At 38.6% G+C, this 22,990-nt stretch overlaps 1 protein-coding gene across 2 annotated transcripts in view; it reads left to right on the top strand.

The window, feature by feature from the left end:
- Positions 1–22,990, top strand: part of masp1 (MBL associated serine protease 1) — a 206,672-nt gene that overhangs the window by 76,296 nt on the left and 107,386 nt on the right. For both annotated transcript variants that reach the window (XM_051922229.1, XM_051922228.1), the window contains exon 5: positions 14,005–14,201. In XM_051922229.1, coding sequence (XP_051778189.1) covers positions 14,005–14,201 — 197 coding nt within the window. The remainder of the gene's footprint in view (positions 1–14,004; positions 14,202–22,990) is intronic.

Raw genomic sequence — 22,990 nt, 5'->3', positions numbered from 1 at the left:
GATCAGCCTGGTTCATATGTCAGAGCACTATTTTTGGATTTTTCTTCAGCATTCAATACCATACAGCCTCATATACTGATTGGGAAATTGAACAGTATGAATGTAAACCAATTTATTACACTATGGATTCAGAACTTTCTTTTAAATCGTTCACAGACAGTTAAGTACGGGACACTTTTTCAGTAGTCATTCATTCAAACACAGGAAGTCCGCCGGGGTGTGTCTTATCACCATTACTGTTTACTCTGTACACAAGTGACCTGAGACAGAATAATGACCACTGCTCCATTATCAAGTATGCGGATGACACCATGCTCATAGGATGCATATCTGGGGAGGATGAAAGCCACTATGTAAATCAAGTGGACTGTATGGTAAACTGGTGCAATAAAAACTCTCTCTCTCTGAATGTAAAAAAGACCTAATAAATGATATTTGATTTTAAAAGACAAAAATCTGTATGTTCACCTGTTGTAGTTCTGGTAGAGCAGGTAGAAATAGTGACTGAATATAAATACTTACCTAGATAACAATCTTAACTGGAATACAAATACAAAAAAAAATTACTCTCTAAATGCAATCAGCGCTTATTTCTCCTCCATAAACTCAAACTATTTAAAGTAGACAAGGACCTCATGTTGTCCTTTTACCATAGTATGATCCAGTCTGTGATCACTTTCAGTTTCATTGCCTGGTTTAATAGTCTGACAAACCAAAACTCAAAAAAGCTCCAGCAGATTATGAAGTATGCAGTTAAAGTTATTGGGACTGATGTAGATGATTTGTCTAGTGTGTGTCAGAGGGCAATGTTAAAGAAACTGGAAATCATCTCATCTGATGACAGACATCATGTAGAACTAAAGTTCAGTAAATCAGGAAGGACAGTCGCTTTGAAAACCCACACAAATCGCTCCAGAAACTCCTTTCTTCCTAGTGCCATACGACTTTTCAATAAGAAATATCTGAGATAATGATTAAGGTTTTGATATATATCCTGTAACTTTTTTTTTTGGTGTAAATATGTATTATCTAACTGCCTTACTTTAGCCTTTCTTGTTTCTATTTGTCTGTTTTATTTCATTCTGTCTGTTATTAGATGCAACTGAGAAGGCAAATTTCATGTTTTCTTGTGTAAACATGACTAAATAAAGAAACCTTAAACCTAAACCTTATTATTATTCTTTAATAATAATGCTACATTTAAAATTAACTTTTATTATCTCTGTGTGAATGTAAGCATGAAAAACACATCAGTTTAAAAGCAGTTTAAGTGTGAACAGTGTACAACTTTAATTACATATTTTAAAAAAATAAACTAAACAGAAATCCTGATTTTTATTTAGTATTAGAAACTTGATAAACTATGGGAATTCCTAGTGCAAGATAAGGTTTCATATGTAAGAAGCTACCCTTTTTATAAGCATATGATATGAACATGCTTGAACAAATCATTAATCATTAAGATCTGTACAGATGGCAATCAAAATTTATTGGCGGTTTTAACTTTAATGAAATAAGAGGCGTTACCAGTTAGTGTATTATGGAATCCACTAAAATCAGGTTCACAAGGCTAAAGCTTAATCTGGCAGCATTAAACTGCTAGTCCATTACAGGGCACATGTGAGTGTCCACTTGTGGAGTTCACCTTTGGCAAAACACTCTGGCATAAGAATGCACTAAAAAGATTAAACATCAACAGCAGCTGTGAATCAGAAAACATGTATGGAGCCTATATATCCAGAAATTGTGCTGCTGAGCTTAGCACTATTGTGATAAAAACACAGACCAGACATCATAAAAAGGTTTGGGGCAGCTACCCTTATAATATCCCTTGATGCAAAAGGTTTTTTTTAAGATGACAGCGATGTTTGCAATACTGAGTCCAAAACAGAACTGATTTCTTAGTGGTAAGATGGCGGCTTTAAAGGCCCATATAGGAAGTGGCATCATCGAGGGGGCTGGACCCGGAAGTGTCGTCATCGAGGGGGCTGGACCCAGAAGTGATGTCACTGAGGGGACCGAAACCTGGCAGGATTTCTCGGGAACGGGCTGCAGGGAACTGAGAAAGACAGTTAGCGCACCCTGCCGCCCCCTGGTCGGATGTGGTATTACCATTATTTAAGCCCTTCAGCTGCCTCCTACTCGTACGTGTGTGACAAGGCCCCCCCCCTTTGCCCAGACCCATCGGGTCGGGCGACCTGCACTGAGAGGTCGTGAGCACGAGAGAGAGCATCAGCATTGGTATGGAGAGAGCCCTTACAATGAATGAGGGAAAACTTGTAAGGTTGTAGGTCAAGAAACCACCTAGTGACCCATGCATTCGACTCGTTGTGAAGGGCCATCCACTGTAAAAGAGCATGATCTGACACAAGAGTGAACTGTCGGCCCAAGAGGTAGTACCTCAACTGCATAATCGGCCATTTAATCGCCAGGGCTTCCCTTTCCACCGCCGCATACCTGGTCTCTCGATCCAGCAGTTTCCGGCTCAGGTACATGATGGGGTGTTCAACACCATCGACACTTTGGCTCAACAAGGAAATCATTGCAAAACCTCCAACTGCTGTCAGGTTTACTAACCAAGATGATTGGACTGGACCAGGGACTAAAACTTTCCTCTATCACTCCTAGTTCCGGCATTCGCTTGATTTCCAGCCCCACTTCTACTTTCTTTGCCTCTGGGAGTCTATAGGGGCACTCCCGGACAATAACCCCAGGCTCTGTCTATATGTCATGCGCAATCAGAGAGGTCCTTCCGGGTTTCTCACTCACCACCTCTGGAACAGCCAGGATAGCTGACTCCAGCTCCTGTTTCTGTCTGAAAGTTAATTCCTCGCCGAAATTAAGTGTGTCTATTAGAGCAAAGAATGAGCATGGCTGAGTGGAGGAGGGATCATATCCCTGTCCTTCCATGGCTTCAGAAAGTTTACATAATAAATTCGCTCACTTGGTCGACGATTGGGTTGTTTCACCAAATAGTCGACCAGACCTTTCCTCTCCTTAATTTCATAAGGGCCTTGCCAATCGGCGAGTAATTTGGAATGTAAGGTGTGAACCAACACCATGACACGATCTCCTGGATGGAATTCTCGGAGCGTCGTGCCACAGTCATAATAATGGTCCTGTGCTGCTTGCGCCTTTTCCATATAACTTTTTAGAATAGGCCGAATATTTCCAAATCTATTGCGTAATTACGCAATATATTCCAATATATTTGTAGAGGGAAGCGCCTCTTCTTCCCAGCCTTCTTTCAAAATATCTAATATACCCCGGGGTTGTCGACCGTATAACAATTCAAAAGGTGAGAACCCCGTAGAGGCTTGTGGGACTTCCCAGTATGCAAATCCCCATCCCCGCTGACCACCTTGCGAATCATCTACTTGAGAGTCTGGTTAAACCTGTCTACTAGACCATTGGTTTGAGGATGATATTATCCCCACCCAGAAACTCAGCCCCGATACTTTCCTGCGTGGCTGAAGTTTAGGTCCTGTCCCGGTCTCTTCTGGGACAAAATCCTGCCGGCTATGCCACTGTGATAAAAACACAGACCAGACATCATAAAAAGGTTTGGGGCAGCCACCCTTATAATATCCCTGGCTGCAAAAGGTTTTTTTTAAAGATGACAGCGATGTTCGCAATACTGAGTCCAAAACAGAACTGAATTCTTGGTGGTAAGATGGCGGCTTTAAAGGCCCATATAGGAAGTGGCATCATCGAGGGGGCTGGACCCGGAAGTGTCGTCATCGAGGGGGCCGGACCCGAAAGTGATGTCATCGAGGGCCCCAGACCCAGAAGTGATGTCATCGAGGGCCCGGACCCGGATGTGATGTCATCAAGGGGGCTGGAACCTGGCAGGATTCGGAATGGTCTGCAGGGAACTGAGAAAGACAGTTAGTGCACCCCGCCGCCCCCTGGTCGGATGTGGTATTACCATTACTTAAGCCCTTCAGCTGCCTTCTACTGGTACATATGTGACAACGTTCAACTCACCAACATAACTTCTCAGCAATTCCTGAAATATTGAGACAGATGATTTGAACCAAGAGAAGAGGGAATGTAAACTACCCACTCATTTACCTTAAGAAATGTAGCTTTGTGAACACTAACACTGTTTTCTACCCGTGCCTGCTGGAAGCATTTATGAATTAAACAAATGCTCAGGCTAACAGAGTGCAACAGACATGTGCAGACTAAGAAATTCTTAACTGCAACCCTAGTTGAATATTTTACATAGTTACTTGCAGAAAAATCTATGTGTGTTAACCTGGTTTCTTAGGGACCAATATCTGTGTTTCTCTAACTGGAATAAGGTATAAATGGCATTTTTGAAACCAGATTTCTGTAAATAACCAAGTTATTAAAACGTATGTGAATAGACTAATGGTTTCAAATGGTCTAAATTAAATTGTGACATTTACAGGAGCATATCACTAACCATTTTGTGAGTGGATGATAGCCATATCTCTTTACGAAAAGCTTATGTTTCTGAAGTGCTTAGTTTTATGAACTGTCAGAGTTGGATTCTGGCTTGCAAACCCATTAGTGCTTGTGTAAACAAGCAGATCATTTTATGAAATCTCTGAACTTCTGAAGAACTTTGTGATGGTGTTTCTCGTTGTGAAGGACAGCAATGTTTCAAGGAACCTTATATACAAGAATCACTGTGGAACAGTGTAGTTTTCTTTGCTGCATGTGAACCACCACAGCATTCATGTATTTTCAGAACCAATTATTTCAAATTAAGATTGCATGGTGGAGGAGCCTCTTCTGGCTGCAGTAATCAGAAGACAAGAATAAACAGTACTGTAGCCTTCTTTTTACTCTGTCATCTGCATTTTCTGTGATAACCCAATAAAAATATATAGCTTCTTGTGTTATGTAGTAAATCTCCTAGCTTTGTAAAACACATTATGAAAATCCTTGATAAAGCATATGTCCTGACCATAGCACCTTGTTTTATTGTAATCACTAGGCACCTGACTAGGCATGGCTGTTAATATGCAAAAGTGTTCTTTGATGTACAGGCATCCCCGTTAGGAACTGGATAATTCTTTTAGAAATTGTTCCATAATTGTTTGACTTTTCTGTTTTTATTTGTGACCATGTTATTTTTTTTCTATTTTACTTTGTGTTTGTTTTGTTATTAATAAAATAAAGGTTTGGAGAAGAGGAATGGGTACACAAAGGCATTAAAGTGTTTTGTGTATTCAGAGCACTCTCATGTCTTTGCATTCTGTGAAACAAATGGATGGATGAAAAGTAAAAGTTACACAATGCAGATGGACATAGAAATCCTTTACAACTCGTTCAGCTCTGCAAGTGGGCACAACAATTAGAATTGCTGCTTCACAGTACTGAGGATGCAAGTTCTGATTCCATCATTACTATTGATTCAGTAACCAGCAACTATACAATCAAACTTTTTTTTAAAAAAAGGATAAGTGCAAATCAAACTATGTTTAAAAATTAGAAACAGTGGCAATGAGTATATTAAAATGTTTTCTTTATATAGTTTATCTGTTGTAATTTTTTTCTAAGAATGAAAAATTCACTTTTTATTTGAATGATGCAACTGGGAAATAAAATAACTGGTAGCGCTGCTGCCTTGCAGTAAGGAGACCTGGGTTCGCTTCCCGGGTCCTGCCTATGTGGAGTTTGCATTTTCTCCCTGTGTCTGCGTCGGTTTCCTCCCACAGTCCAAAGACATCCAGGTTAGGTGCATTTGTGATCCTAAATTGTCCCTAGTATGTGCTTGGTGTGTGTGTGCCCTGCCCGGGACTTGTTCCTGTCTTGCGCCCTGTGCTGGCTGGGATTGGCTTCAGCAGACCCCTGTGACCCTGTGTTAGGATATAGAGGATTGGACAATGACTGACTGACTAACTAATCAATCTAGCATCAAGTTCCAAATGAAAAGGGAATCTTCCTTGAGAGAACGTTGCACTGATCAAAAGGAAACTAGTGGAATGGTTCAGCTAGGATTTGTGTTTTTTTTTATTGATCATGATTTTGTTTTTCACTTTTTAGTTTAGTTTTATATGTATTAGCCATCTTTGTTTTTGCCGTGTCTCATCTATTTGGAGTAAATGGTGGTAGTACCACCTAATACTACAACTGGAGAACCACCCCCAGCCATACTTAAAAAAAAAAAAAGAAAACACACACACACACACAGACTTAAAAAAAACCACACACACACACACACAGCTGGTATCCTGAATGTCTCAACATTGCAGTTATTCCTGTCTTCTGGTTTGTTCTGTTTTTTTAGATTTGTATTGTTTGTTTTTGATCCCTGCTATTCTTACAAGGTACTGCTTCTGGTTTCTGTTATTGGATTTGTTCTGTTTTAGTACTTTGCTTATTTTATTGCTCCTACCTTTTAGTTTCTTCTGTCCTTTTAAATGATTTAAATAAAATATTTAAATATTAAAATAAGAACTTATTTGATTTTTAGGCCAAAGGTTTTGTTTGTTTGTTTCCCTGTCATCCTTTTGTGTATATTTTTTGCTTGCTGAAAGCCTTTTCCCCATTTTTGGGAATGTGTGAGCCATAAGCATTCCTTTTGAGTTTGTAGACAGGGTGCCTAAAGGGTTAGGCTTTTTCTTTTTACAATGACTTTGGTGAAAGCAGGTCTGACTGGCAAATAGACAAGTGAGTACCAAGCAAAGTCATTAAGAAAGACGTATAGTGATTTATCCCAAAGCTAGGTGTTATGATCCTGCCACTTGAAAAGTGGTTGCAGATTTTGAAAAACCACCAGCTTGATGAGCACTTTTTCTAGGTTTTTCTCAACAGAGTAAGCCTCACCAACTCACCAACAGTCAGACTACATCCCTGCACAGGCCCCAAAATGGGGTAAAGGCTTTAAAATAAGATTACCCACAAAAGACAGAGGAAAAGTTGTAAAGAAATCCCTGGCCCACAGATCTAGACAAAGTTCCTTTAATCTTTAAAGAATTATTCAAGTATTCAAAACAAATTGAACAAAACTAAACCAAGTGCAAAAAAAAAAAAAAATTAACAAAATTGTTTTTGCCAAAAAGGCAAACCTAACAGCACCATAGTCAGAATCGAGATTTAGCAAATTTAACATGATAAAAAATCAAACTGGGAATGGGAAAAGATACAAATTTCATATAATTATGGTGACCACAATTATCATGGAATTTTTAAAATGAGGCAATTAAAAAAAACACTATTCTACTTTGAAATCATTTTACCACATTTTATATTGAAACAGAACATAAACTATTGTCATTTAAAAAATAAAAGTCCACTATCGGAGATGTTTTAAATGATTTATTTTAATGTCAGTTGCTATAATGAGACATATATGAACCACAAATATACTCTATACTATCCAGTTTGTAATATAACCACAGGTAAATATTCAAAATATAAATCTTTAAGGATATCCAAACAGCTAACATTAAAAGTTTAAATAAAAATTTTAAAAAGTTAAATGAGCAGCAGTGATTTAAATTTCTTCATAAAGAAAAAAAAGTGCCTTTGACCGAAATCTTAGTCAATCTATTTCTATAATATCTATAACAAATCTAGAGTCTGTTTTCTTTATTGTAAATTTAAATGTAATGTCGGCATTTGTACTTTGCCTTGTTTCATCTGTAATCTGTAAAAGGAGACGATGGCACTGAACAACCTCCCTGATGATTGTTATGAACTAAAGAGTATTCAAGCACAAAAGTCCCCAACAATTCCAAAAATGTCCACTAGAACGAGAAATACTATCAAACACCACTAGTTACAAAAGAGGGCAATAAAAAATCTTTAAAAATAAAAAAAATTCTCTTTAACAAACATTTCTGTTGAATAAAAATAAGCTCTAAGGAACACAAAGGCAACAAAGGCAGTTCCTTCAAAATAGGCAAACCAGAGGCAAACAATCTCCAAATGCACAATCCAGATGGTGAAGTCAAAAAACAGCACAAGGGTTCAAAATAAACCGACAGAGTAAACTTAAGATAAGTCACCACACCACAACCACATTTACAATGAACTGCAAAGGAATGGCTGAGGGCAGTCCTTTGACGATGATGGGCAGGTGGCCCTGTCTCTTGAGTAGCTACCGACAAAATACATGGCACAAAAGATGATTAAGCATGAAGAAATTAAGCAATCAACAAAGTTAACACAAGCAATAAATAAAATATGCATAGATGTGGAAGAACCCTGCCTGAAATATAGCAAGAGTATACCGGTCTTTGGAATGCATAAAAGCTTCCTGGTGAATGCAGACACTGTGGCAAACTATTTATGTACTAGGTTTAAGTCTGATATACTATATACATTACGGACATGTGTTAGCAATTACATTATTTCTATAAACAAAAATGATGACAACCACAAAAGGACAGCAGATGAGGTCACCATCAGAACAATAAAAACATAAAAGTGAAAGAACAATTCCAAATGAAGGAGAAACCTCTAAAAATGAAAATGCACATGTAAAAAAATATATGACCATATCAGTATATTTGCTTATTCGCTGTATGTCTGCATGTTTATCCTAAACTTTAAAAACAACAATTCAATCAAAGGTTTTATTATATAAATTGATAACAATGTTGGCATTCTGTCAAAAGTGTATAGTAACCATCACTCATGTTAGCCCTACTTGACTAATATTTTTGGCCTTTATTATAGCACAGTATGCCATTTAACAATTTGTAACGTGAAAGGATGGCAGTAAGTGAACTGCCATTTGTTTAATTTAAATCTTTGAATATAAAGGTTTCTCATTTTTGTCAACATCTCTATTAATCCCTGACTGTAAAATGTGATGTTCTCCAAATTTGCTGCTCTTATAGCAAGTCTGTTTTCCAAAGTATTTTAGAGACCATGAATGTGTGCAGAGTTGTGATGCTGACTAAGATGTATAGCATCCTTTATCATTAATAAAAGAAAACCTAAATATTAAGGCTTCTTATTTGTGAGGCATGGGTAGATTTCTTGTGTAAGGGTTAAAGGTTGGCGTTATGATTGTTTGGTGAAATGACATGTTCCAGCAATTTATGAATATTTCTGTCTATATAAAAAGTAATAATTACTTAAGGGATAATTTGAAAGAGAACTCCGAAACAAGCTAGGGTCCAGGTTTGAAAATAGGAAGGAGAATAACAGTTAAAACCAAAAAGCTAGTCATAATTCATGAAAACTCAAAATATACTTTGTTTTCTTTTTCAAAAGTTCAGAAAAATTGTAGAGTCCTTTTTTTTATTAAACATGCAGTTCTGAAACCCATCCATGTGCACTGACGTCTTCTATAATGGCAGTGGAATGATAGCATTCATCCTGACAGTATCATGGGATTGGCAAAGGGTATGAACAACAATAATACAAAAAAGTGAACAAAACTACTCAGAACAAAAACTAGTAAGATCCTGACAATTTGGTGAAAAAGTTTGTCTGTCATTGAATCATAAAAAAATGTAACTTCCTACCAACTCTGAATAAATGTAACATATTAGGTATGTAAAATTATTCATAGAGTCAGATATAATAAAAGACACCAAAAACATGTACTAATAATGTGATCTTTGGACAAGAATGATTAAAGGTGGACTTGTATTAACTATTAATTTGAATTAATTCCTTTGAAATATGAAAAATTTATGACGTGGAGGCTGAGCATTTTTATAACAAGTGTGAACATGCTTACAAAACAACCATCTTAGTGTTGCATTTTATTCCAAAAAACATGTAAAAAGCTATACATTTTTTTGGCATGAAAAATTACATTTTAATTAAATTACAAAAGTATATATAACTGATACAAATATTAATAGTAATGATAAAAATAATATAAAATGAACAATAATAAAAATAATAACAGTAATAATATTACTATTAATGATGCCAAAACAGTATATATAGTAATCCCTCGCTATATCGCGCTTCGCCTTTCGCGGCTTCACTCCATCGCGGATTTTATATGTAAGCATATTTAAATATATATCGCGGATTTTTTGCTGGTTCGCGGATTTCTGCGGACAATAGGTCTTTTAATTTCTGGTACATGCTTCCTCAGTTGGTTTGCCCAGTTGATTTCATACAAGGGACGCTATTGGCAGAGAAGCTACCCAACTTACTTTTCTCTGTCTCTCTTGCGCTGACTTTCTCTGATCCTGACGTAGGGGGATTGAGCAGGGGGGCTGTTCGCACACCTAGACGATACGGACGCTCGTCTAAAAATGCTGAAAGATTATCTTCACGTTGCTATCTTTTGTGCAGCTGCTTCCTGAAACGACAAGCTGCACGGTGCTTCGCATACTTAAAAGCTCGAAGGGCACGTATTGATTTTTGCTTGAAAAACAAACTTTGTCTCTCTCTCTCTCTCTCTCTTTGTCTGCTCCTGACGGAGGGGGTGTGAGCTGCCGCCTTCAACAGCTTTGTGCCGGCGGTGCTTCGCATACTTAAGCCAAACAGCCCTATTGATTTGTTTGCTTTTCTCTATCTCTGTGACTTTATATGCTCCTGACGGGCACTCCTTTGAAGAGGAAGATATGTTTGCATTCTTTTAATTGTGAGACGGAACTGTCATCTCTGTCTTGTCATGGAGCACAATTTAAACTTTTGAAAAAGAGACAAATGTTTGTTTGCAGTGTTTGAATAACGTTCCTGTCTCTCTACAACCTCCTGTGTTTCTGCGCAAATCTGTGACCCAAGCATGACAATATAAAAATAACCATATAAACATATGGTTTCTACTTCGCGGATTTTCTTATTTCGCGGTTGGCTCTGGAACGCAACCCCCGCGATGGAGGAGGGATTACTGTAGTCTCAAATGAGTTCTTTATGTGGTAAATCTTAAAGCATGGTGAACGAAACAATCCAACGATCACATTCAGGACAATAATAGTGTGTTTCTTTTCAGTTTTCCTTTCCAGATGTATCAGTTTTTGAAAAGAACACTGCACATGTACTAATTGGATTCTGGGTTTTTTTTTTTTTTTGGAGATGTATAAACAATGAAATGTTTACCAATAAGATGCTCTAGATTGATCCGCAATTTTCCGGGTCTGCGTCTCTTTAGTGATAGTGTGGACAGCAATGATTTCTTCTACAACCTGGCATGTAAAGTTTGCATGAGATACAGTTTCGCCAGCTTTTAATTTGTAAAAGGTCAAATTAATTCCAAATGTACTGTTCCACCAGATGACAAAATACCTTTTTATAACATTTCTTTTGTTGCCACCACATAACGGGATAGAAAGTCAGTTCTTTATCCGCAGAATCTGAGCTGCCCATCGTGCTATTGTAGTCAACCACAGCACAAGGCCTTGTAATCTACTTCTTGCCTTTTGCTTGTACCATGACTGTTGCTGCGGTATGTACACTGCAGTACAGTCTTTCCTTGCATCAAGATGTCAAAGAGCTCTGATGAAGTATAAAAATTCTCAAAGGTTACACAGTAACTTTGATCCAGCAGAGCATCTATAAAGGTTAGCATCGATGACGTAGCAAGGCCATACTGATTGTATTTTAGATCAAACTTTGTCCCTTTCCCTGAATACATAACTGAATTCCAAATGTATCCCGGTTTAGATTCACAGAGCTTGTAAAACTTTATGCCAAACCTTGCTCTTTTTGACGCGATGTACTGTATCCATGACGGCCTTTCATCAATGCCGAAATAATGGTACGCTCCGAAATTTTGCTACAGTGGCCTGGTATATATCCCAAATTTTCTTCAGTTTGGGTACTAGATTGGTATTCAAGTCAAAGTCTTCATTGTTGATAAAGTGCAGATATCTCATAATTAGTGAAAACCTAAACTCTGACATAATTTCTCCAAAGAATGGTACCATCGCTGCTCAGGTTTTACTTCAAGTCCTTGCAATATCAGTAAGCCTAAAGAGGCCCAGATATCATCAGCAGTTACTGGTTCTCATCTTTTTAAGTGAGAAAACTGCTTAGGTGTACTGTTATTTGCTCAGCATAACGATTCGTCTCGACAACAATTCTGTTGATCACGTCATCATCCCGGAATATCTTCACATAAGTGAGTGGATCTTGGATGTCAACGTCCACTTTTATTTCTGGCTGCACCACAAAATCAAAACGAGGTGTGCTGGTTTATTTGAAGCAGGGTCAACAGACAGCCAGTCATGAGGATCACTTTTGGATTCATCAGAATCACTTTCGGATTCACTGTCCGTTTCTGTTTCACCACCTGAAGACAGATTTACTTCCTCATAACTGCTGATGAGAAAATCCTCAATATCACTTCTTGTATCACTAGCAAGAGCATGCAACACCTGAGATGCTGAAAAATGTTTGTTACAAGACGCCATTATTACGGAGGGGGTTACTGATCACACTTACAGGTGAGAGGAGAAGATGCACCGACCCCCATGCCCATGTGATGCATAGACGTAATGCTTAGCAAGACCCGCCTATAACATTACCTGAGTAATGCTTGAGACTTACGCTGAATGCACTGTTACAGGCCGAATGATTGTTGGTTCTAACGCTTACACAAGATGCATCTGTACAGTTCCCTGAGTGACACTCGGGACTAACACTTTTAGCACAGATTTCGCAGCCCGAGTAATGCTCAGGTCTAACACTAAAGAGGTTTATTAAACTCAGGTGTTTCTGATTCTAGGATATTACAGTTCACAGGAGTTTGTCTCAGTCTGGTGAGTTTTTGCAGAATCTCCAAAACATATATCAGTATTCCATGTCCACCACAAATAAGAAAGCCAGTTGTACATTGTGCAGGTTTAGACCCCAAAAAAATAAAATACTGTTTCATATTTATAAACTAATCTCTATGCAAAAAAAATCAAAAAAGCATATTTTTGGTAAACTGCAAGTTGTTTTAAAAATAACTACCGTGTGAGGTGTATGTGTGTGTGTATCTGGTCCATCAAGCAGTCTGGTTGGTTAGTTTGGTTTTGGTCTGAATTGTTAACTTGGCTTTGCAAACAACAGAAGAAGGAACAGATAAGAAAGGTTAAGGCACAGGAGGAGGAGTCAAGCAGTAGGATACACACTGAGAGTCTCAGATTAAAAGTATTCACAAGAATATAATTGTTTTCACAGCGGGTAATGGGGACCTGTCCACCATTTGTGTTGGTCAAAAAGCGGACAGGATTTGAGCTAGGTACCTTGAAATGACAGAGTCTGAGAAGCAGGCTTTATGGGAGAGAAGGAGTGCTGGGCAAGAGGTTCAGACACATGCAGATGAAGAGGAAAGGTGTATGAGGCACACTAGAGGTACAAGTAGGGCAAAATATATCAAATATTTTTACATTTATTACCATCTCTTGGCTAGTTATTTCATAAAATTGTAAGATAGCAAGTTGTCTGAAAAGTCCTTGCTAAGGTCTTATCTGCAAAACACGAAGTCACAGGTTAAAGAATATTGGTAGCTTTATAATTCTGTGGAAATCATGTACATGTACGTGCCAGTAAGTGCCTCCGAACTCAATGAACAGTGCTTCATCCTGATATAGAAAAAAATTTACCGCTTCTACATGGTGTGACCAAAATGAATGCAGATTATATAAGGGTATATATTCAAACCCTTAAATTAAAACCTACAGTGTGCATTTTTTTCAGGTCTGAATTGCTTGATTTGTAAATTTAAACTGTGAAGCAGAGGTGAAATTCAAGGAAAAATGTGTCTTTGTACCAAGCATTATGGAGGACACTATATGTAAGGTGCTGTGAGATGTAGCTCATAAAAACTTTTAAACCACTTGCAGGATATGGTTTACTCTATAATCTTCAGCCTCATAATATTGACACATTCATGTGACCTATAAAATATTTAATTTTCTTTGTTATTTCATTTTCTTAGTAACCAGACATTTGTTGCAGAGCTCCTTACCATCTTTTTATCTACTCAGTCTTTCAAACCAGTACATCCTACATGAAGCTCTATGTATCTAAGTGTCCTTTAGAAGGCTTGAATGTTTTATATACTGTTAATAGTTCCTTTTTCCAACATGTATTTTCACTGAGCTTCATTTTTTCTAGTGGAATGCAGTGACAACATATTCATTGAACAGAGTGGCATCATCACCAGTTCAGACTTTCCTAACCCTTACCCCAAAAGCTCAGACTGCCTATACAGGATTGAACTGGAAGAAGGATTTATTATAAACCTGGAGTTTGATGACAGTTTTGATATTGAGGACCACCCAGAAGTAACCTGTCCTTATGATTATTTAAAGGTGAGCATCAAATGTAAAGTAGAAATGTAAAAGACAAAAGTATAACATGTAGTGGTGCTACATGAATTGGGGACGTCTTAATGTGTTTTGTGCTGAGTCACATCTTTTGCAGCATTGTCCCGTTTACATAGTCTATTGTGTCTGTTTAAATGTTTGCCCCTGGAAACAAAGGGTGAAGGAGTACGCTGTAAAGCCGTGACCCCTCAAGGTAATTTTCCTGTCTACCCATCAATTCCATATAAACAAGAGGACTAAAGAAAACAAGAGGATCAGTTACAACCTGGACACTTCACTGCAAACCGAAGATAGACACTGATATAGAATATATACCCTTTCCTTGCTTGCTGCTTGCCGATGCCAGACATCCAACTGCTTCACCATCACTACGCAAACCCCATAGTTCAGGATCATCCCGACATGCTGAGGAGGGGATGGTGAGACTGTTTTTTGTTGTTTGGTGAAGAAGGAAACCACCATTACATCTGTGTGATCTTTACCATAGGACAATTCCAACCGGACAATGTTCACTTTCATTACTTATCTTCCATTTACTCTTTTAGACTTTAATGTGTTTTTTGTGTTTTCTGTGTGTCGCATCTGTTTCGTGATCAGTGTAGGGATAAGGGAGTGTTTGTATTATATATTTATTGCTGCTGCTTTTATTATTATATTCCGCCAGCCACTTTTGGGGTTGTGTGTTATGTCGGGGCTGGTTGGGGTGCGATATATGAGGTACATTCAAATATAAACAGGAATTTATGAGCTATGCTTTATTTATTGAAATCAATTAAACGACTTACACACTATTTTTCTACAGAGTCTTCTGCCACTGCAATACATTTGTTCCAGTGCTCAGGAAGCTTCTTAATTCCCGAAGAGGAGAAGTCTTTTGTCTGCATGTTGACCCATTCTTGCACAGCGTCAATAACCTCCTCATTCCGCTTGAATTTCTTCCCTCCTAAAAATTCCTTAGGTGGACCAAAGAGATGATAGTCCCTGTCTGAATGACTTGCACCAATTGTACACTCTAGACTGAGAGAGAGAGACAGTCATCCCCAAACTGTTTTTTAAGTCTCGAATAAATCTGAGATGGAATGACTCCTTCATTTGTCAAAAATGTAATAATAATGTGCTGCGCAATACTACTATGTACCTCCTGCTCCGACATGTTAATTAGAACTGACAGGAAGGGGGGAAAGAGCAGCTAGCACTACTAATGACAAGTTTATATATGTATGTGTTTGTCCACTGAGTCAGGTCTACCTTGCACTATTTTGCTCCCTTCCGGTTTGAGTGAACGCTGGTGGGACTGGTCGCTGCTGCTTGCCGGTAACTAGACTATTGATTTTGCTATGACTAGTGATTTTGATGGTATTTTTTGCCATTTTTGCTGACATCTCTGCATGGCTGTATATGCTGTGTATGCATTTAGCTTCAGCCTAACCCCCGTTTCGTTTGAAACTTACCGGTTTGTTCTCTGGACGCCTGAGCTGCCTGTGGCCTCCTTGCCTACAATGTGGACTGGTAGGATATTCACCTGGTTAATGTTTGTTTGGAGTCTTCTGTCGCTCGTTATCCAACCTGCGACTGGCCTCCTCCAGTACCCAGCTGCTGAGCTTCTTCGACTGCATCTTTTCCAGTCTGTGCCTCTGCTGTCAGTACTGTATTTAGACCCGAACGTCATACTTCCGTGGGTCCCGCTGGAGATTCCGAACGAAGGCCTCGAAAGGAATTAGCTCTTTTTGGTCTGATTTTCGGCACCCTCCGCATAACACAGATAGGAACGCTGACCATAGCATGTTGGCCAGCTTAGCTCGGTCGACTAACACCACTGTCAAATGCGACAGCAACATTGTAAGCTTTGGTCTACTGAACATCCGCTCACTCACGAGCAAAGGACATCTCATTCAGGATCTCCTCATTGATCGTAAGTTTGACTTTCTCTGTTTAACTGAGACTTGGCAGCAACCTCAAGACTTTTCAAAACTTAATGAATGCACCCCCCCACCGGGGTTTGTTTACACTTGTCAACCCCGTGCCTCTGGCCGTGGAGGAGGTGTGGTGGAAAGTCCTGCCGTTGCCTGCTCCTGCTGTTAGCTCTTTTGAATCAACTGTGTGTCAACTGTCTGGGCCAGTTCCTACCATCATTGCAACTGTCTACCGTCCTCCTAAGTCAAACAACAATTTTTTGAACGATCTTGCTACCTTCCTTACCCATTTATCTATAATTACTCCAAATATAATTCTGCTGGGGGATTTTAATATACATCTGGACAATATCAATATCCCTTTTACTAGAGACTTTTTATCTTGCCTGGAGAGTTTTGGATACCAGCAGCACACTGATGTTCCTACCCATTGTAAAGGACATATCTTGGACCTGATCTGCTGCTCTGGTGTTGTTCCATTTGATCTTACAGCAGATGAACTCACTATAACCGATCATTTTCTCCTTTCATTCAATGCCAAACTTACCTTTTCTGTTCCTAAGCTTCCACGTCTCATAGCCTTTCGTAACATTAAGAATATTAACTTGAATTTGCTGTCTTCTAGAATTGATTCCCAAATGGACTTTTATAATTTATCCACTCCCATAGAACTGGTCTCATATTATAACACTTGTCTTAATGGTATTCTTAATTCTCTTGCTCCGCTAAAAACCAGATCTGTTTCTTTTTCTTTTTCTGCCCCCTGGTTTACGCCTGAACTTCGGCTTCTGAAAGCTAAGGGCAGGCAACTTGAAAGGTTGTTTAAAAAATCCGGACTCTTTGTCCACAAAAAGATGTATAAAAATCATCTACTCTATTACAAGGATTGTATAGCCCAAACCAAATCTAACTATTACACTCAGTTAATTACTTGTAATACAGGTAACACCAAGTCTTTGTTTTCTTTACTTAATAATGTTACACAACCCCCAGACCCCTTACCATCTTACCTTTACTCAACTGCTTTCTTTAATTCTCTTATGTCTTTTTTTCAATGAGAAAATCCAAAGGATACATCAGCACCTTGGTCCAGATCCTCTCTGTATTCCTTCTGAACTACACTTGCCTATTCACTCTTTCTCTTCTTTCCAGCTTCCCACTTCCTCTGAAATCTCAGATCTCATCTGCAAGTCCAAGTCATCTACTTGTCAGCTGGACCCCTTGCCTACAGTTCTGGTTAAAGCCTGCCTCCCCTCTTTAGTCCCTCTCATTTCTGCCATCATTCACTCTTCTCTTACTACTTGTATTATTCCCTCATCTTTTAAAACTGCTGCTATAACCCCAATACTAAAAAACCTGGTGCTGATCCTACTAATTTCAATAATTTTCACCCCATTTCTAACTTGCCCTTTATCTCCAAAATTCTTGAAAAAATAGTAGCTATCCAACTTCACACCCACTTATCTCACAATAATCTATATGGAAAGTTCCAGTCTGGTTTTCGCCCTCTTCATAGTACAGAAACGGCACTTGTTAAAATTACCAATGACCTCCTTATGGCTGCTGACTCTGGTCTAATCACTATTCTCATCCTCCTTGATCTGAGTGCGGCCTTTGATACTATTTGTCATACCACTCTCCTTAATAGATTATCTTTGATTGGCATTACTCATACTCCACTTGATTGGTTTAGATCCTACCTCTCAGGCCGCACTCAGTTCATACAGCTTAAAACCTTCACATCCCAACCCACCGCTGTTACTTCTGGTGTGCCCCAGGGCTCTATCCTGGGGCTTCTTCTTTTTATTATTTACCTTCTTCCCCTTGGCAATATTTTTCGCAAATATAACATTAATTTTCACTGTTATGCTGATGACACCCAGCTCTACCTTGCTAGTAAACCCACCTCCTCTTTTCCACCACCCTCGCTTATTGACTGCATTTCTGAAATTAAATCCTGGTTTTCTTAGAATTTTCTTAAATTAATCAGTGACAAAACTGAGGTTCTCCTCATTGGTTTAAAATCATAATTATCCAAATCCTATAATCTTTCTCTTATTATTGATAACTCTGTTGTTTCCCCATCATCTCAGGTCAAGAATCTGAGTGTCATCCTCGACAGTACTCTATCTTTCCAATGTCACATTAATAACATCACCCGGTCTGCATACTTCCACCTATGTAATATTAATCGCATTCACCCCTCCCTCACTCCTCATACCACTGCCATTCTTGTTCATAATCTTGTCACTTCTCGGCTGGACTACTGCAATTCACTCCTCTTTGGTCTCCCTAATAAATCTCTTCATAAGCTTCAATTAGTCCAGAATTCTGCAGCACTTATCATCACTCGAACCCCATCTATTCACCATATTACTCCGGTCTTGCAGCAGCTTCATTGGCTCCCGATCAAGTTTCGTACTGATTTTGGTTTCGTCCGTTTATAGGAGATGGACGTCTGAAGCAGAGCTCCGCTAGCAGCGGCTTTATTTTCCGACGTATTTCATATTATTTAGAGGTATCCTGTATTTAACCCGACCAAGGAACTTCCACTACAATATGCAAGCATGAGTAACAAGAAGAAAAGTCAGAAAGAACCGGAAAAGAAACTTAAAGCTGCATCGAAGTCCGGACAGACTTCCGGCCTGAGTGCAAGTGTAAGGTATGGCATCACAGAGACTGACCTGGAACAGGCAGAAGAGTGCGCAGAATTCCTGGGGCCCCGCTCCATTGTATCGTCTCCAGTCGAGAGTGAAAATGGGAGCGAAGGCGCAAGTGATACAGGTCGCGAGGGATCGCCGATTTCTGAGGATCATTCGAGACTAGAAAGGGCTCTGCAGGACGTGCTCTCATCTACTCATCGCGAGCCTGTAACAGGAGCTGCATTTTCACTTGCGGAACACGAAAGCAGAAGCGAACTGTCCGAACTGAAAGAGATGATCGCTACACAGATAGCTACACAGAAAGAGATGAACACTACACTGGCCACTGCCATGGTTACGGCCATGAATGAGCTTAAGAAAGATAACACAAATGATCTTAAGAAGGTGGCCACTGAGCTCAAGAAGGATAACAAAGATAAGGAAACGCGTCTATTTGAACGTTTCGACGTGAACTTTAAAGGCATGTTGGAGAAATTAGTGGAACACATTGAAGAAACTAACTCCAAACTGAAAAGGCTTGATGATCATATTAATGACGTTTCAGATCAGCTGGAAGACGTTAAGCAGGGACTCACGGCTCGAGTGGAAACAGCGGAACACATGGCATCTAACGCCGATGAAAAAGCCACAGCTGCGAACTCGGAATACAAAAAACTTGGAGACAGACTTGCAGCCCTGGAGGATGGGTGCAGAAGAAATAATATAAGAATTGAGGGTATACCTGAGAAACGAGAAAGCTCAAGCCCAGTGAAATTTGCAGTAGAATTACTGTCTAAAATAATTGGAGATGACTTTAAACTCGACAATGAGATAGCCACGGCTTATCGCACAAAGATACCAAGCGCCTTTAAATCTAGGTCTTTTATTGTCCGCTTCGAACGACTAAGATGTAAGCTTGATGTGATGACACTTCTCAGACACAAGCAAGAGATTATATTCGAAAATAATCTTATTCGTATTTTTCCCGACTTCTCACCATCAACAGCTGCAAAACGCAGATCCTACAACGACATTAAAAGGATGCTACGGGAAGCCGATATCAAATACAGCCTCTTGTATCCTGCCAAACTGAAAGTGGAAGTTCAAGATGGACATTATATTTTCTTCAGCAAAGAAGAAGCTGAAAAAGAATTAAAGAAGCTGTTTCCGACACTTTTTTGAAAGTTAATTAAAATTAAAGAGCCGTATTCTATCAAGGCACGGGAAAGACCTATGATCTGATCGCTGGATCCATGTTTAAAGAGACTGGTATTATAATTATACATCTCTTATTTTCTTTTTTTTTTTTTTTTTTTTTTTTTTTTGTTTTTATCTGGACTTTATATGTTATATGTTTATGTTTTAATCAGAGTTATAGAGTTATAGACGTGTGTGAAAATGTGGAAGTGATTAAAGTAGGATTCGTTTTATTTATTTATTTTTTTATTTCTTTTTTTATTTCTTTATTTATTTATTTTATTTTACTATACCTTAAAGTAGACTGTTTAACTTCATACCCTTGGTTTAATGCTTGTTCTACTATTTATACAATTACCATTATACTATTACAGTATGAATTACCAGGTTTATCCTAGACTAGTTTTTAAAATCACTCCCAGGGTTGTTTTTTTTTTTTTTTTTTTTAATCTTAATATCTTAACTTAAAAGCGCTGAAGATTATTTCAAGCTTAAATATTGTTAATGAGAACATTTTCGGCAGATAGTATTAAGGATTTAACTGTAAAAGATATCTCTGTTTTAATTCTGTAACGCCGCTGCAGGGTGGGGTTTGTTTTGTTTTGGACGTGCTCTGTCTCTTCGTATGTCAGAGGACTGGAACATTGCGAAGTGGGGTCTAGCCTCATGTGGGGAGGCAAAATGGGGGGGTGGGGGGATAAAGGGGGGAGAGAAGGAGAGCAGGTTATATCTAATCTATTCTTATAATCCTTAAAATTATAAATATCAATGCAGCAACAGGCTAACATGCAACAACTCCTGGGGAATCTTGAAACTAAGATTAAAACTGCCATATTACCAATTAAAACTATAAAATGACATTAAAAACTCAGAATCAATGTCTCCATGATGGGACAGTTAACTTTGTGAGCTGGAATGTTAAAGGCCTGAATCACGAATTAAAGAGAAAGAAAGTATGCTCTCACCTAACAGGCTTAAACGCTAAAATAGTATTTTTACAGGAGACCCACTTACTAACCAAGGATCAGTTCAGATTACAAAAAGACTGGACTGGCCAAATGTTCCATTCTAGCTTTATAAAGAAAACTAGAGGGGTGGGAATTCTTATACATAGAACAGTTCCATTTGTAGCATCAGAGGTAGTGTCGGACCCTGAAGGGAGATATGTGATGGTCATGGGCAACTTATATAACAGTAAAATGATTTTGATAAATGTTTATGCACCCAATGCTGATGATAAGGAATTCATGCAAAATCTATTTGCATCCATTCCCAATGTGAACACTCATAAAATTATAATGGCTGGGGACTTTAATTGTGTTTTAAATCCACTCTTAGATAGGACTCCTGTGACAGGGGGGACGACATCTAATACTGCAAAGATAATTACACAGTTTTTAAATGATCACAACTTATCAGACCCCTGGAGGTTTCTTAACCCAAACTCAAGAACATATTCGTTCTACTCACCAGTGCATTATAGCTACTCAAGAATTGATTATTTTTTTATAGATAATAATTTCCTGCCTACAATTAAATCATGCAAATATGACACAATTGTTATCTCTGACCATGCCCCTCTAGTCTTGGAGCTAAAATCAATAAGCCCCTCGTACTCACCTCGCAGATGGCGTCTTAACCCTCTTTTATTGGCAGACGAGAACTGCACAGAATTTATATCCAAACAAATCAGCTTCTTCCTAGAGACAAACACGTCTACAGAGGTTTCTGCAGGAACACTCTGGGAAACTCTAAAGGCCTTCTTAAGAGGCCAGATTATTTCATATCTTTCCCATAGAAATAAATTAGAAACCAAGAAAGTGTCAGAGCTAAGAAATGAAATTACTAGAATAGATGAAGAACAAGCCAGGCGTCCAAGTGAAGCTCTTCACAGGAAAAGGCAAGCCCTGCATACAGAACTTAACATCTTAACAACTAAAGAAACTGAACAACTTATTTATAAGTCTAGACAGCATTACTATGAACACGGAGAAAAAGCTAATAAGCTTTTAGCTCAACAAATTCATAAACAAGAAGTTCACAATGCAATACCAGTAATCACCAACAAGAATGGAGAAGAAATCATCGACCATAATAAAATAATGCACACATTTAGAGATTACTATAAGTCTTTATATTCCACTGAGCCCAAAGAAGACAACACGCAATCTAATGCATTTCTGGATAATTCACAAATACCACAAATAGATGCTTTAAGTGCTGAGGAACTAGATAAACCTCTAACGCTAACAGAATTACTAGACGCTATAAAGTCACTACAAAGCGGGAAATCATCAGGCCCTGATGGTTACCCCGTAGAGTTTTATAAGAAATTCTCCACTCAGCTAGCTCCACTCTTAGTGGTAACATTTACAGAAGCTAAAGACCACCAAATACTACCTCAAACATTTCGACAAGCATTAATCACCGTCTTTCCTAAACAAAATAAGGACTTGTTACAATGTGCATCATATAGACCAATTTCACTCCTGAATAATGATGTTAAGATACTCTCAAAAATCCTAGCTAGAAGGATGGAGAAAGTGCTGCCCTCGGTAATATCACAAGATCAAACTGGATTTATTAAAGGCCGACATCTATCTTCAAATCTCCGACGCTTGTTTAATGTTATATATTCACCAGCAAAATCAAACACCCCAGAGATATTACTATCATTAGACGCAGAAAAGGCATTTGACATGATCGAATGGAATTACCTTTTCACCTTTTTGCATTGGAGAAATTTGGGTTTGGCCCGAATATTTGTGCTTGGATTAAACTACTGTATACCAGTCCAGAAGCTTCAGTTTGTATTAATAAAATTTGCTCAGACTACTTTAAACTAGAACGTGGTACCAGACAAGGATGTCCCTTGTCGCCACTGTTGTTTGCAATCGCTATTGAACCACTGGCGGTTCACTGCCGAAATTCTCATCAGATAAAGGGGATTGTCAGAGAAGGACTGGAACAGAAAATTTCTCTATATGCAGATGATATGGTCTTATATATATCGGACCCAGAA

This window comes from Erpetoichthys calabaricus, chromosome 2 (assembly GCF_900747795.2).
Source record: "Erpetoichthys calabaricus chromosome 2, fErpCal1.3, whole genome shotgun sequence".
Lineage (NCBI taxonomy): Eukaryota > Metazoa > Chordata > Cladistia > Polypteriformes > Polypteridae > Erpetoichthys > Erpetoichthys calabaricus.
Note: the sequence above shows the minus strand (reverse complement) of the source record. Positions and strands in the feature narration are given on the sequence as shown.